Below are 16790 nucleotides of genomic sequence, written 5' to 3'. Positions count from 1 at the left end.
GATATCATATAATATCATATCATATAACACTATTAATTAAATAGATAATAACCAAATAACCCTCTCTGGGTTCTTCACAGAAAAAAGCCAGGAAATAAATAACACTATCAAAAAAAAAAAAAATTGGTCTCTGGTATTGTTCAGGGGGCTGGACCAAATGTGGAGGCGGGCCGTATCCGGCCCACACGCCATAGTTTGGGGACCTCTGGTTTAAATGCACCTTTTTTTTGGAACAACAACTAAATGGGGGAAAAAAGCTTGTTGAATTAAAGCGGCATTGCAACGGAACATCGATCAGATCTTTAAGAGAAAGGAAAGAGTTGAATAAGTTTTATTTTATTTTATTTTTTAAATTTTATTTGGGTGGTTCAGAACATCTTCCATGTTAATGTGCACTTTGAACTTATTTTTATTCATTTATGTAAGGTTACTCCTTTATTTCCTTATAATTAAAAAAAAAAGTCAATGTTTGCTTTGTCTTCAAAATATATTCCATTTCAGTGCATAATGTAAGTCATTTGTACTTTTTAAAATGTACTGTATGTTACTTATATCTTTATTATTTAAAAAAAAAAAAAAAAAAAAAGGTCAGTGTTTATATTATCTTCAATTTTAAAGTACATCCTGTGTTGTCGATATTTAAAATTGAGGTTTTGCTTTTAGATTTGAGGAAATCAAAAAATTTGAATTATGAGGATTTTTGTAAATCAGTGAAAAAATACTATATTTAATGGAAATCAGTTTCTCATTTATGCCTTGTTCCAGTGTAGTGCAGCAGCCTAATGCATGTGTGAAACCTACTAATTCATTCATTCATTTTCTGAGCCCCTTATCCTCACGAAGGTCACAGTGGCGTTGGAGCCAATCCCAGCTAATTATGGGCAGTGTAGGTGGTAGATCCTGAATCGGTTGCCAGTCAATCGCAGGGCACAAGGAGGCGCACACAGTCATACCTAGGGACAATTTAGAGTGTTTGATCAGCCTACATGCATGTTTTTGGGAGTACCAGGAGAAAACCCACACAGGCATGGTGAGAACATGCAAACTCCACACTGGAAGGCCAAAGTCTGGGATTGAACCCTTGATTCCAGAACTGTGAGGGGAACGTGCTAACCACTGTGAAACCTGTTGTGTTTTATTGTGTGTTATATTTAGAACTGTGCCAAAAGCAGTTTTAGCATTTCGGCGGTTTTAGGAGGTTAGAACTTATGGTTCTTATGGCTCCACTGTCGAAAAAAAGTGTCACCAAATACCATAACTAGCAATAATGAAACAACTGGAACAGTAACTGAAGAAATAATTAGCACAGAACATGAATTTGATTGTTTTTTTTTTACATCTGTAGTGCTACAATGCATGCTAGGAGGCATGTTGGGAAAAACAACAGTGTTGACAGCAGGTGGCAGGAGAGGTCGCCTGTCTCCGCCAAGGGAGCAGTGATGGCCAAATGAAGCTTCTTGAAGCAATGAAGCTTAACCGCCAATTGGTTCAAACCGTCATGGTGGTTCATTCCGTCTTATGACAGTCATATGATGCCGGTGTCAAATGAAGTGTTACCGGTTAACATCTTTTGGTGTAAATATCCCATAATACAGTGAGGACAGCTGTGGCTTATAGTCCAGTGCAGCATATCTATGAACAAATGTCTTTTTCATGTCAAATTTGGTGGGTGACGACTTATCGTCAGATGAGCCTTATAGTGCGAAAATTACGGTACCTATAAACCTTATATATATTATATATGTCAAGCCCTTCCTTTTTCTTTTTTTGTGAATTTAATTGGCGGTTAGTAAACCATCCCAATATTGTCTTTTGACTAGGGTTGTCAAAATTATCGCGTTAACCGGCGGTAATTAATTTTTTAAATTAATCACGTTAAAATATTTGACGCAATTAACGCATATGCCCCGCTCAGACATATTTAAATGACAGTACAGTCAAATACCCAGTTGTTGATTGTGTTTTGTGGAGTTTTTCTGCCCTCTGCTGGCGCTTGGGCGCAACTGATTTTATAGGCTTCAGCACCCATGAGCATTGTGTAAGTAATTGTTGACATCAACAATGGCGGGCTACTAGTTTATTTTTTGATTGAAAAGTTTACAAATTTTATTAAAACGAAAACATGAAGAGGGGTTTTGATATAAAATTTCTATAACTTGTACTAACATTTATCTTTTAAGAACTACAAGTCTTTCTACCTATGGATCGCTTTAAAAGAATTTTAATAATGTTAATGCCGTCTTGTTGATTTATTGTTATAATAAACAAATACAGTCCTTATGTACCGCATGTTGAATATATATATCCATCTTGTCTTATCTTTCATTCCAACAATAATTTACAGAAAAATATGGCATATTTTATAGATGGTTTGAATTACGATTAATTGCGATTAATTATTTTTTAAGCTGTAATTAACTCGATTAAAAATTAAAATCGTTTGACAGCCCTACTTTTGACTGTAATGAAACCAATACAAATTGATAATAGCTACAAGCAAGATGTTGTGAACTTTGTTAACACCATCAAGCTGTATCTCAGATTTTTTTGTTCTTATCCCAAGGCAAAAGACTCATGAATCCAGGCACTTGTATCTCAAAAAAATACTGTACGTCCTAGACACCAGTTACGACTTTCGTATTCTAGTCAAGTAAGAAATGCAGCAATTCCTTATGTGGCAGCAGGATTTATTAATCAAAATAAGTGATTATTGATCTCATTGATGCATCATAATTGCTACTGCTCTAAAAAAATAACTTTGTGAGCCTACAGTTAACAACAAGTGACACTCGTTTTTGTTTCTTCCAACATGGCTCTGGAAGAGGAAGCTATAATGTGAAAGCTACGGAGAAGAAGAAGCACCAGCCATCAGTTAACAAAAGGTATCCCAGGAATAAGTGCTGCCAGGTACATTTAAAATAGCTCACCTTTTTCGGGGACCCAATGGTTCGTTCATTTGACGCAACACAGGGGCTGACATTCTCAGAGGGAGTATTTTTGGTATCTGACATAGTCGGGTCGGCTGCCAAAGCACAAACAGCAGATGCTCGGCCAGCGGGGGTTCAATATGAGGATTCGTCCAACGGATGCTCCTTCTGTTGCCGGTCTAATGGCCGAAGGCGGCCTTTGTGGGAGCGCCGCCAGGCGCGGCGTGCTGTGCAAACGTCGTGTTCGTATGCCGGACCATGTTCTTAAAAGAGCTGTCGGTGCAGATGATGTTCCAGTGGTATTGACGGCGATAGACGTCTGATTCACTTAAGCCAGTTCAAATGGATTGGACATCCATCGTTGTCAATGCCACTGAAAAATGATCATTCACTGCAGTACAAACTGTAAATAGTACGTCACCTGTCTATCGCCATCAATAGCAGCCCATAAGTTAATATTTTTGATATTAGAATAGCAAACCATGATGTATAGTACCTTTTTGCCTATATGGGAATTTGCTAATCACAGTCTATTGGAGTCTATGTCAGCCTGTGATTGACAGCTTGATAATTATCCTTTGTGCTAACATGGCAAAGCCCCTCCCATCTGCCACTGCAGACCAACGCTAAAGATAGTCTGTAAAAATAGTCCCCTTACCATCTACTAATCCCAGCACCGCCTTTTTTCCTTTCAGTAATAAATATCACTTCATGACAAGAAATTGCCGTTTACTTGAAGTTATTCTATGCCGTTCTTGAAATATTATCTGAAAAACCCTCGAGACTAGTCTAAAATATTTCCAAATCGTTGGTATCTTGCCGTTTCAACCACTCAGTTCATGTTTCCAGATCTGTGTTGTCTAGTCGCATCAATTCACGGCACTGAAGCTATACAGTTGGCAACAATTTTTCACAAAATTTTGGTTCTTTTACAGCAGGAGTGACAGCTGATTTTACTCATTTTGTAGTGTGGACTCCAAAACTGATCTCAGTTTTCTTCGTCAGGTCAAGTTTGTTCTCTACAATTCTCCTATAGTTACTACATGCACACAAAATAGTATTGAATAAATATTCGTTATACCTGATTCTTAGATATTTCTTTGTATGTCAATATTTCATTTTTTTTTCTAAAAGCAGCACCTACAGTGGGGCAAATAAGTATTTAGTCAACCACTACTTGTGCAAGTTCTCCCACATGAAAATATTCGAGAGGCCTGTAATTGTCAACATGGGTAAACCTCAACCATGAGAGACAGAATGTGGAGGAAAAAACCCAGAAAATCACATTGTTTGAATTTTAAAGACTTTATTTGCAAATCATGGTGGAAAATAAGTATTTGGTCAATACTAAAAGTTCATCTCAATACTTTGTTATGTACCCTTTGTTGGCAATAACAGAGGCCAAAGGTTTTCTGTAACTCTTCACAAGCTTTTCACACACTGTTGCTGGTATTTTGGCCCATTCCTCCATGCAGATCTCCTCTAGAGCAGTGATGTTTTGGGGCTGTCGTTGGGCAACACTTCAACTCTCTCCTCACCACGTGGCGTCAAAATAACAAGAACGGTGAGCAAGAATCCCAGACCCACACGGGGGGACCTAGTGAATGACCTAGGGAGAGCTAGGACCACAGTAACAAAGGCTACTATCAGTAACACAATGCGCCGCCAGGGACTCAAATCCTGCACTGCCAGACGTGTCCTACTGCTGAAGAAAGTACACGTCCAGGCCCGTCTGCGGTTCGCTAGAACGCATTTGGATGATCCAGAAGAGGACTGGGAGAATGTGTTATGGTCAGATTAAACCAAAATAGAACTTTTTGGTAGAAATAAAGGTTCTCGTGTTTGGAGGAGAAAGAATACTGAATTACATCCGAAGAACACCATACCCACTGTGAAGCAGGTGAGTGGAAACATCATGCCTTAGGGCTGTTTATCTGCAAAGGGACCATGACGACTGATCTGTGTAAAGGACAGAATGAATGGGGCCATGTGTCAAGAGATTTTGAGTGAAAATCTCCTTCCATCAGCAAGTGCATTGAAGATGAGATGTGGCTGGGTCTTTCAGCATGACAATGATCCCAAACACACAGCCAGGGCAACAAAGGAGCAGCTTCGTAAGAAGCATTTCAAGGTCCAGAAGTGGCCAAGTCAGTCTCCAGATCTCAACCCCATTGAAAATCTGCGGATGGAGTTGAAAGTCCGTGTTGCCCAACGACAGCCCCAAAACATCACTGGTCTACAGGAGATCTGCATGGAGGAATGGGCCAAAATACCAGCAACAGTGTGTGAAAAGCTTGTGAAGAGTTACAGAAAACGTTTGGCCTCCGTTATTGCCAACAAAGGGTACATAACAAAGTGTTAAGATGAACTTTTGGTATTGACCAAATACCTATTTTCCACCATGATTTGCAAATAAATTCTTTAAAAATCAAACAATATCATTTGTTTTTTTTCCACATTATGTCTCCCATGGTTGAGGTTTACCCATGTTGACAATTACAGGCCTCTCTAATATTTTTAAGCGGGAGAACTTGCAGAATTAGTGGTTGACTAAATACGTATTTACCCCACTGTATGTTAAGTACAGTGGGGTTTTGTGTTATACTGTAAACAGGGATCTATCGTTCTAAGACATTACGTGATAGTGAAGAACTGAGATCAGTTTTGGGATTCCGCACGCAAAAATGACTAAAAAACAATATAAATTCTGTTGCCCAGTTTTATCACTTTTGTTTTAGCCAATCTGCTCTTAATGGAAGTTTGTTTTCATGCAACACTGTATTTGCCATTGATTTTGAGTTCTTCAGGGTGTTTTTTTCTTCATCCAACTGAACTCACATAGATGCTGTTTAATTTCTGCATACCTGAAGAATACCTCAGCCCACATAGCAAGTATTTTTTTAGCACCACAAATTGAAAATCTACCACAAAGTGTCTGGTGTAGCTTTGCCACTACACAGAGCTGCGCCTCAAAAAATTTCTGAACGACGAGAGAAAGTCTAGGCGCTTCCCCGAGTGTCGGCGTGGCGTGCAGATGCAGCCGGTGGACGCCGTCTCGGCATACCGTGTACCGTCCCGCGGCAGGTAGGCGTCAGAGAAGCCTAGCTCCCCGGGGAAGGCAGGAGAGGATTCCCGCGGCTTGTCTTCGCTGCGATACCACAGGCACGAGCAGACTGTCTGGAATTGCAGTACTTCCGTGTAGACGTCTTTGGGCTTCGGCGCAGTGGCGGGCGGTGGCAGGAGCGCTACCTCGGAAGTGGGCTTGCCACTGTCTGGCGGGTTTCTGTGCCTCAGGGCGTCACGCCGCTCGTCCTCGGCGTTCATGGTGAGGAAGCGCAGCACCACCAAGTTGAGGAAGGCGCCAATGACCGTCAAGCCTGTCAGGATGTAGACAAAGCAAAAGGCCACGTAGCGCGGCTCCTTTTGTAGAGCGTCATGCCGCTGTAGTGCCACGTAGTCACCAAAGCCGATGGTGGTGAGTGTAATGAAGCAGTAGTAGAAGGCGTGCAGGAAGCTCCAGCCCTCGCTGTGGGAGAAGGCAGCCGCCCCAACGCACAGGGTGCCTGCACAGGAAAGGAAGCCCACCGCCACCATGTTGGCCATGGAGACCTCGGTACGGCGCAGCGCCAGGCATTTCTTGGCTCGGTGCAGCAGGTGGCGCACTAGAGTGTTGATGCGCTCGCCCAGGCTCTGGAACATGACCAGGGTGAGCGGGATGCCTAGCAGGGCGTAGAACATGCAGAAAACTTTCCCTGAGTCTGTGCTGGGAGCTGCGTGGCCGTAACCTGCGGAAGACAACGCAACATGTTAGCTAAACTAAAAATTAGGGCTGTCAAAATTATTGCGTTAACGCGCGGTATTTAATTTTTTAAATTAATCGCGTTATAAAATTTGACGCAATTAACGCACATGTCCCGCTCAGACAGTATTCTGCCTTTTGGTAAGTTTTACAGCAAGGCTTTTTGTGCTGTCTAACAGCGAACTCTTGTGGTCGCTTTGCGACATGGTTTGTTTTCTTGCCAGTTCAATATGGCTGCACGACGTCTCAGGCTGACGCCTACGTTGTAATGTTGTGCTTATATGATCCTTGGACAAGATTTGTCCGTAAGTATGGCTGTTGTAAAGAATGTACATATTATGTTAGTAAGCAAAATGTTCTATTTTTTTGTATGAGACGCTTTTTGTTTATGTTTAGTGAACCTGTATAGCGTGCTAAGCTAACGTTGTTGCTAATGCAATGCTTGTGTACTTTTTTTTTTGTAGTTTTACGACGGTCTAAAGAGGACAATGGTTTGAGGCCATTTTATTAATAAATCAGATGAAAAAGGAAGAAGTCTGATTATTAAGGCGTCGTTCACTAGCTGTCTAGCTTTGGAAAAAGTAGACGCTTCGGAGTGAGGACAGCATAGACAGATTTAAATGACAGTAGAGTGAAATGCCCACTACAGTCCTTATGTACCGTATATTGAATGTATATATCCATCTTGTGTCTTATCTTTCCATTCCAACAATTTATTTTACAGAATATATATATAATTTACAGAAAAATATGGCATATTTTATAGATGGTTTGAATTGCGATTAATTGCGATTAATTACAATTAATTAATTTTTAAGCTGTAATTAACTTGATTAAAATTTTTAATCGTTTGACAGCCCTACTAAAAATATGACTCTTGTTGGGTTCAAAACCACACTATCCAAGTCTGGAACTCGATGAGGTCAAGACCTTAAAGACATTTGTCGTTATATCAAGGTTTTTTTTCATAATTATCACATTATGACATTGACGAATAGCAGATAAAATTTAATCTCAACCGGTCTTGACAGAAAATCCATGTTTTGGGCAAGACTAAGACCAATGTGGCCTTGAGACCAGTCTCGAGTGTTGTGTTTAAAACCCTAGCTTTGGCTTGAAACCTCAATATCAAAAGCCTCATTTTGTTTGAAATTCTAAGCTTGATTTACCAACCAACCTTGAACCTTTCGCGTTGGCTTGAAACCCCAAGCCAAATGTCAAATGCTTATTGAAACCATAACCATTGCTTGGAACACTCATTTGAATTTGCCAATTAGCTCGGCAGTCAGAACGCTTGACAGTCGTGGTAACGGTGTGGGTTTGAATTATAAAAGGAGGAAAAATGAGAAAAGGTGATGCTAGTGTGCAGTGCAGTGGTGTTATTACAACCATCGAGACAGATTAGAATCAGAATTAAGTAATTACAAAATGAAAGTTGTTCAAAGGCAAAATTCTATAATAACATCTATAGTTTAATTCACAATCTGCCAGTAACAGCACAAAACATCGAATCCATTTTGACTGGGAAGGCTGGCAGTCTAGGATTGGATGTCTACCACCTTCAATGGCACCAAGACATGAGCCTTGCAAGGACCCAATTTAAATATTTTTTACATTTATGGCGGGCAAATAATTAAATACTATGAAAAAAAACTTGATAAAATGTTATTGGGGACCATAATCAGTGTACATTTCTTTTTTTATTCTTTTCAATTGTATTAATTTTGATAAATGTAATAATATTTTGTAATGCATTTCTTATATATACGTACATATACAGTGGTGCAAATAAGTATTTAGTCAACCACTAATTGTGCAAGTTCTCCCACTTGAAAATATTAGAGAGGCCTGTAATTGTCAACATGGGTAAACCTCAACCATGAGAGACAGAATGTGGAAAAAAAAAACAGAAAATCACATTGTTTGATTTTTAAAGAATTTATTTGCAAATCATTTTGGAAAATAAGTATTTGGTCAATACCAAAAGTTCATCTCAATACTTTGTTATGTACCCTTTGTTGGCAATAAAGGAGGCCAAACGTTTTCTGTAACTCTTCACAAGCTTTTCACACACTGTTGCTGGTATTTTGGCCCATTCTTCCATGCAGATCTCCTCTAGAGCAGTGATGTTTTGGGGATGTCGTTGGACAACACGGACTTTCAACTCCCTCCACAGATTTTCTATGGGGTTGAGATCTGGAGACTGGCTAGAGCACTCCAGGACCTTGAAATGCTTCTTACGAAGCCACTCCTTTGTTGTCCTGGTTGTGTGTTTGGGATCATTGTCATGCTGAAAGACCCAGCCACATGTCATCTTCAATGCCCTTGCTGACGGAAGGAGATTTTCACTCAAAATCTCTTGACACATGGCCCCATTCATTCTTTCCTTTACACAGATCAGTCGTCCTGGTCCCTTTGCAGAAAAACAGACCCAAAGCATGATGTTTCCACTCCCATGCTTCACAGCGGGTATGGTGTTCTTCGGATGCAATTCAGTATTCTTTCTCCTCCAAACACGAGAACCTGTGTTTCAACCAAAAATTCTATTTTGGTTTCATCTGACCATACCACATTCTCCCAGTCCTCTTCTGGATCATCCAAATGCTCTCTAGTGAACCGCAGACGGGCCTGGACGTGTACTGGCTTCAGCAGGGAGACACGTCTGGCAGTGAAGGATTTGAGTCCCTGGCGGCGCATTGTGTTACTGATAGTAGCCTTTGTTATTGTGGTCCCAGCTCTCTTTAGGTCATTCACTAGGTCCCCCCGTGTGGTTCTGGGATTTTTGCTCACCGTTCTTGTTATCATTTTGACGCCACGGGGTGAAATCTTGCATGGAGCCCCAGACCGAGGGAGATTATCAAGGGTCTTGTATGTCTTCCATTTTCTAATAATTGCTCCCACAGTTGATTTCTTTACACCAAGCATTTTACCTATTGCAGATTGCAGTCTTCCCAGCCTGGTGCAGGTCTACAATTTTGTCTCTGATGTCCTTCGACAGCTCTTTGGTCTTGGCCTTAGTGGAGTTTGGAGTGTGACTGACTGAGGTTGTGGACAGGTGTCTTTTATACCGATAATAAGTTAAAACAGGTGCCATTAATACAGGTAACGAGTGGAGCCTTGTTAAACCTCGTTGGACCTCTTTGACAGCCAGAAATCATGCTTGTTTGTCGGTGACCAAATACTTATTTTCCAATTGGTGGTTGACTAAATACTTATTTTCCCCACTGTATATTGATTAATCAAAAATACAATTATTTTAAATTATAAGAAAAAAATGACAACATGCAAGTCAAATTTAAATGACCAAAAATAGTCACTTGTCCTATGAAGGGTTAAACACTATGCTGTTTTAAGATGTTTTTTACGTTTTATAAACTGTAATATTCTGGAAACCGCAGAGGCGGCAGAGCCACAATTTTTAGTGTAAATCTAACGCGTTTGTTTAGTATTGTTGCAGCTCTCCCAGTCAAAATGAATTTGACGTTTATGACAGTCGAGGGCAGGTAATGATTTGAAAACTTGACTATGCTCGAAACCTACGCGCTGACCTAAATCCCATCCTCAGCTCGAAAGGCTAATTTGAAAACCTCATCTTTCTCTTTAAAATGACTGAGACACTCACCAATGGTGGTGATGACAGTCAGGGCGAAGTAGAAGGAGCCGGCGAAGCGCCACTGCACGCCCGCTTTGTGCGCACGCAGCTGGCCGACCACCTGCTCCAGTTCGTCGAAGTTGGCCCGACTCAGGTTGAACTTGCGCATCATTTCCTGGCGTCGTCCTTCCAACCGCCGCTTGTGGCTGCGCTCTTCGCGGGACTCCAGCGTCTCGAACACGGCGGCGCCCACCACCAAGTAGGTGAGAATGCTGACGATGAGCGCCAGGGTGCGGGCGTTCTGCCGCTTCATTGCCGCCACAGTGCTCGCCGAGTCGGGGTGAGCACCCGGGCAGCGTCGCCGCCGCCACGGAGCTCGTCCTTCCTTCACAACCTCGTTCTCCCTACGCTTCCACGTCACTGTACTGTATTGGAGGACGACGCGAGTGGGCAACCCCACACTCAAAGAGGAGGAGGAGAAAGCTCTCCCTCCAAACTGCTCTAACGAGAGCAAATATTGACCGTGGTGGTTGAATATGACAATTATGCAGCGTTACTGTCAATATTGAAGTAACACAAGAAGGAAGGCAAACCCTCCGGACTGATATAAAACGATCTTAAAACAAACAAACTGACTTGTAACTTAACTTGTAAATCATCAGTTTTTTTGCAGAGATGGGAAGAGTAGCCAAAAACGTTACTCAAGTAAGAGTTGCGTTACTTCAAAATAATATTACTAAAGTATAAGTACACTGTAAAAAATTTCAGTGTAAAATAACGGTAAAGAGCTGGCAGCAGGGTTGCCATTTATATACTGTTTACAGTCTTGGTAATGTAAAAATGTTTCACAGTAATAGTCCGTAATCCAGAAAAACGGTTGATTCCTGTATTTATAGAAAATACAGTAAAAGTCTGTCAGCAGGATTGCCATTACCAGACCGTTATTTTACAGTCTTGGTAATGTAAAAATGTTTCAGTAGTAGTCCGTAATCCAGAAAAACGGTTGATTCCTGTATTTATAGAAAACACAGTAAAAGTCAGTCAGCAGGATTGCCATTACCAGACTTATTTTACAGTCTTGGTAATGTAAAAATATTTAACAGTAGTAGTCTAATCCAGGAAAAACTGTATAGTCCTGTATTACCAGAATTCACATTAAAGAGCAGGCAATTGAGGAGCTGAAGTATGCTGCGTTTTTAACGGTATTTGGGAAAATGACCTTACAGTCTATGAATGCAGTCAGGCTGAGCAGGCTGGAGATCTGGCGTAATCGGGACAGGCAAGCAGGACAGGTTGAGCTCAATGGAGTGCTGGCATAGTCTGGCCAAGCAGGACAGGCTGAGGAGGTTGATCGGGCTGGATAGCTGGTGTAGTCGGGTCAAGCAGGACAGGCTGGGTCAGCAGTGGTGATTGGTGAAGGACAAATCCCAAATTACCCCTAAACAATATACTACAATTGTCCAAACATTTCCACCGGTAAATAAGGCCATGTGCTAATGGCCGCTTCTGGCAAATTTCCTCTTTTAATTCTGCTGCTTACCGGCTGCCTCTCTGGTTATCTTTTGCCAACGTCTCCAGCTGCACAGGACTGCAAGTGTCAATAGCCAAACCAGGCTGCAATCTTCCTTTCTTGCTTTTATAGCTCTGGGTTTCTCATGAGTTGATTGGCCAATCTCTTCCAGCTGTGCATCATTTCCATAGCGCTTGCATGCTGGTGCTTTTCCAGGTCACGTTCTGGTTGTCTGCTCAATGCTTTTTGTTGATGTTTATCAGGGTTTTACTTTACAATGCGTGAAAAATCATTGTCCATAATACTCCCATGCCTCGCATGGGTTCTTCAATATGAAGAAGTACGAGTTTGTAAAAAAATTAATTGAAGCAAAAAAGCACCTGTCTAATTTACTCCAAATGTAAACATTAGTCTGGTGTGATGTAGGGACAAAGTTTGTCACAGCCAGTGATGTTTTCACAGTAATTCACTGCCATACCACTAGATTGGTGGGGCTTTGTCTTGTATGTTTTTGGGGGACTCTTGTCGAATTCCTTTAATTTTCCACCGGTCAGAAGCCACGTTTACATGCTGACTTTTATTCATACCGATTCAAATCATTCCGAATGGAAATTTCAGATCAGCTGTTTACATGTCACTTCATCTATTCCGATCCAGCGTTTACATGTGACTGCCTTTATTCCGAAAGGACGTTTGACAACTGCCGTCTGACATGCGCAGATTAATCAAAACAAAGCGTCACGTTGCAAAACATGGAGATCGATCGTCGGAGTGCTGCTGTTTTAACTTTAACCCACTTGTTGTGTTTGTGGGGTCATATCCGCTTCTGCTGTTTTGCTCTTTTGCCTTGTAGTAGCCGGTTTTCCACCGGTTTCTAATCTGGTCAACGCTCCGGTCTATTCCGGCTTCGTGTAACCTCTCGTGAACTTTTTTAAATAGTTCACTGTTCCTCGTTTTACGCCCGTCTCAGCGAGCAATTATATTCAATTCTTTTAAAGTTTGAATTAAATACAATCTTTCCGCCGGACTCCAATTAGGTGCGCTGTGCTTGGAAGCCATGTTGCAAGTGACGTTACTTACGTCACAAAGTGACGTCACCACGTCAGTACGGAGCATGTGCAGAAAGAACGCAACCAGACACCATTCCGCTTCCCTGTTTACATGATATAATTTTACTTCTAATCGGTTTGGGAAAAGGAATATTCCACCCCTGTGAATCGGAATGAAATTCCATTCGGTTTGGGCCTGTTCATTCCGAATGAGGTGTTTATATGGAACACATTTATTCGGTTTGAACAAATATTCCGATTGTAATTGGAATATTTGGCTCCATGTAAACGTGGCATTATATTATATTATATTATATTATATTATATTATATTATATTATATTATATTATATTATATTATATTATATTATATTATATTATATTATATTATATTATTTACTTTTGTTCCGTGAATAATCCAGAGAGGGTATTTTGATTGTGGCTTTCTGAAAAACAATCAATTTTTACATTTAGGCACAACTGCAATCGTCACACTTTTTCTGTTACAAACTGACCCCGGCCCTTCATCAGAGAAGGGAAAGTTATGTGGCCCTCACAGAAAAAAGTTTGGGGACCCCTGCTATAAGCCAACAAAACATCCAGTCTGGTGTTTGCGTCGATGTGATTGTGTTGTAGTCTGAGGCTCAACTCCCATACATCATCCGCTACAGCTAACGCTAATGCATTTAGCTAACATTTGCAACATCAAAATTTAAAACTACTAACAATCAAAACATAAACATAAACATAATAAATTAAACAAATAATAATATAAATAGAGAAATAATTAAAAATAAATTTTATCGTATTGTAACTCCACTGTTGGATACATATGAGACACTCGGATTTTGCCTTTTTAACCGCTCACCGGCAAACACATTTTATTTATTTCCCCCCAAAATTCACTCAGCTGCATCTTATGCAATAACAACAACAATAGAAACAATAGAACAATAGAAAACTGCCCTCTACTGGCACTCCAGAGGAATTAAATTCAATATTATATACAGTATTGCTATCCAGCAATCCTCAGAACTTTAGTTTAATATAAAATAATTTAGGTAATATGAGTAAGACTTAATTAACTCACTGTTTATAAATTGGTACACATAAATCCCAATATAAGTTGAAGAACAAGCACTGAAGAGCAGCAAATGTCATCTAAAGTCATCCTCTGAAAAGTCTCCAACATCCAAATTATGGCTAATTAGGTCCTCCAGGATTTGATGGCAAATTATTTGCGGTGTCTAGTTATTTTAATTTAAATTGGCAAAAAACATAGTCTATATTGCCACAATGTAAAAGATGTCAGATTTCTGACCATGCTCCAAATTTCCAGTCAAAACTCAGTTTCCAAAAAATACGGTAGTTTCATGTAATTGAAACATGAACATACCGTTTACAGCATTTGTATTGTTGCTTTAATGTTGGTAACCCACAATGCATTGCTAACTACCCACAATGCATTGCTAACTACAGTAATAAACTGTTGAACACAAAAACGGTATTAGGCTCGAGCGTATGACGTGGCACTCGCGAGGTTTCCGCCGCTATCGCCATTGTGGAAGCGAGAAACATAAACTGAGGCATTTCAAGTTACAGGTCGCTCTTTAAAAATGGTCGGAAATTATTGTGCGGTAAAGAATTGCAACAACCGATCGAATAGAAAGGAGAATGTACAGCTCGACGGAACACCATTGAGTTTCTTCCGGATCCCTACATGGAGAAAAGGCGAGGGAAAGCTCATATCTGAACTTACCAAACGTCGAAGAATGGCATGGGTGGCCTCGATCAGAAGGAAGGGCATAACGTTTGATTCTCCAGTTACACACTGAGTTTGCTCTATGCACTTCCACTCCGGTAAGTTAATTTCGTTTGCTTACGCAAATTTCAGTAACTTTACGCCCTAAGTCGGCCTGTTGTTAGCTATTGCCACAGCTAAACAACTAGCATGCATACATGTGCATTGTCTTCATAAGACATAATTCATGTCGTTGCTAAATGAAAAAGCTGTAATATTTTGACGTGAGAGAGTGGCAAAGAATTTGTACACAGGCTACATTTTATGCAGCAAAAGATTTGTACATCCGTGTTCACAGACGAATGTAAACACACATTGCCTACCTTTGCTAGAAAGATGGTGTTGCTGTTTGCTATGGTCATAAAGTGAAGATCCTGCACCCATCCGCAGCAAAACTGTTCGTAGCTTTGTAGCGATTTGTAGTTTCGGAATTGCTGATGAGTGTAGTAACATATACCAAACACTAAATACAGCATGATGTCCATTTCGCGTAGTGGTGGAAGCTTGTCGACATCTTTATTCCATTTGTGTTCGGCTTGCTCGTGAGGGTCAACATTGTTCACATCCTTAAAATTGCTCACATATCTGTCCTTCGCCGTGGTAACAAGTTTGTCTCTGTTTCGAACTGGCAAGTTTTCCCTACATTTTTCCATCTTTGGCACTCGTAGTTGAATTGTGCCGTTAAGTTTAAATGTCCCGTGATGCAGACGTGCTTCCGCAATGGCAAATCTCGCACGATCCCGTGCTGCTGTGACGTAAACGCTCGAGCCTAATTTTAGTGTTCAAAATTGGCCGTAAATTTACAGCAATTTTTTACAGTGTAGTCATTAGGGCTGTCAAACGATTAAAATTTTTAACCGAGTTAATTACAGCTTAAAAATTAATTAATCGCAATTAATCGCAATTCAAACCATCTATAAAATATGCCATGTTTTTCTGTAAATTATTGTTGGAATGGAAAGATAAGACACAAGATGGATACATTCAACATACGGTACATAAGGACTGTATTTGTTTATTATAACAATAAATCAACAAGATGCCATTAACATTATCAACATTCTGTTAAAGCGATCCATGGATAGAGAGACTTGTAGAATCTAAAAAAGAAAAATGTTAGTACAAGTTATAGAAATTTTATATTAAAACCCCTCTTAATGTTTTCGTTTTGATAAAATTTGTAAAATTTTCAATCAAAAAATAAACTAGTAGCCCGCCATTGTTGATGTCAATAATTATTTACACAATGCTCATGGGTGCTGAAGCCTATAAAATCAGTCGCACCCAAGCGCCAGCAGCGGGCGGCAAAACTCCATAAAACACAACAAGTGAGCGTTTCACTGTACTGTCATTTAAATCTGTCTGAGCGGGTCATCTGCGTTAATTGCGTCAAATACGTGATTAATTTTAGAAATTAATTAACGCCTATTAACGCGGTAATTTTGACAGCCCTAGTAGTCATCCAAAAAAATGTACTCAATGCAAGTAAAAAAGTACTTGGTGAAAATAGTACCGTAATTTTCGCACAATAAGGGGCACCTGGCTATAAGTTACACCCACCAAATTTCAGATTCAGAGATTTATTTGTCATTGACAACAGCTCTCACAAGATGACAACAGACTTTGTTTCGCGCCGCCACTTCTCTCTCTTCTTCAGAATTACAGGGCAAGTAGACACACATATATCATACAACATAGCAGGAGTATGACACGACGCAGAGGTCACATGCAGGGATTTTTTTGTACGAAAAAAAAGGAGAAATACTGGTCATGGCTGGGGCGGGGGTTTAGTGATTGTAAGAAAAAGGTGGTGGCGGACTGGAGGAGGGAAGGTTGTGTGTGAGTGTGTCTATGCACAAATGTAACATTATTTGTTGGTGTCTGTAGACAAAATCACAGGGTCCTGCGACCGGCCTTGGGAAGAGATCAACGGCAAGAGATAGGGCCATCTGCGCGCGACTCTCTCCAGGAGAAGGGAGGGGTGGGGTAAGGCTGTTCGTAAAGGTAAATTGTAATCGAATTAAGCCGAATATGAATTAATATGTCCAAATACGGTTGGTCTTCAGTCAAATTCGCGCTCCTCATGGCATAGGCGAGACCTCAGGTCCCTTAA

General features: G+C 40.5%; 1 protein-coding gene across 1 annotated transcript; it reads right to left on the bottom strand.

Moving 5' to 3' along the window:
• Positions 1 to 5456: 5456 nt before the first annotated feature.
• Positions 5457 to 10717, bottom strand: kcnk3b (potassium channel, subfamily K, member 3b). Its single transcript, XM_057859724.1, has 2 exons — positions 10349 to 10717; positions 5457 to 6712 (listed from the first exon to the last, which is right to left on the bottom strand). The coding sequence occupies exons 1-2, from the start codon at positions 10629 to 10631 to the stop codon at positions 5880 to 5882; spliced, it is 1116 nt and encodes a 371-aa protein (XP_057715707.1). The 5' UTR covers positions 10632 to 10717; the 3' UTR covers positions 5457 to 5879.
• Between the last annotated feature and the right edge of the window lie 6073 nt (positions 10718 to 16790).

The sequence above is a fragment of the Corythoichthys intestinalis genome, chromosome 15 (genome assembly GCF_030265065.1).
Source record: "Corythoichthys intestinalis isolate RoL2023-P3 chromosome 15, ASM3026506v1, whole genome shotgun sequence".
Taxonomy (NCBI): domain Eukaryota; kingdom Metazoa; phylum Chordata; class Actinopteri; order Syngnathiformes; family Syngnathidae; genus Corythoichthys; species Corythoichthys intestinalis.
The sequence above is the reverse complement of the archived record's forward strand: the minus strand, read 5'-3'. Positions and strand labels throughout refer to the sequence as shown.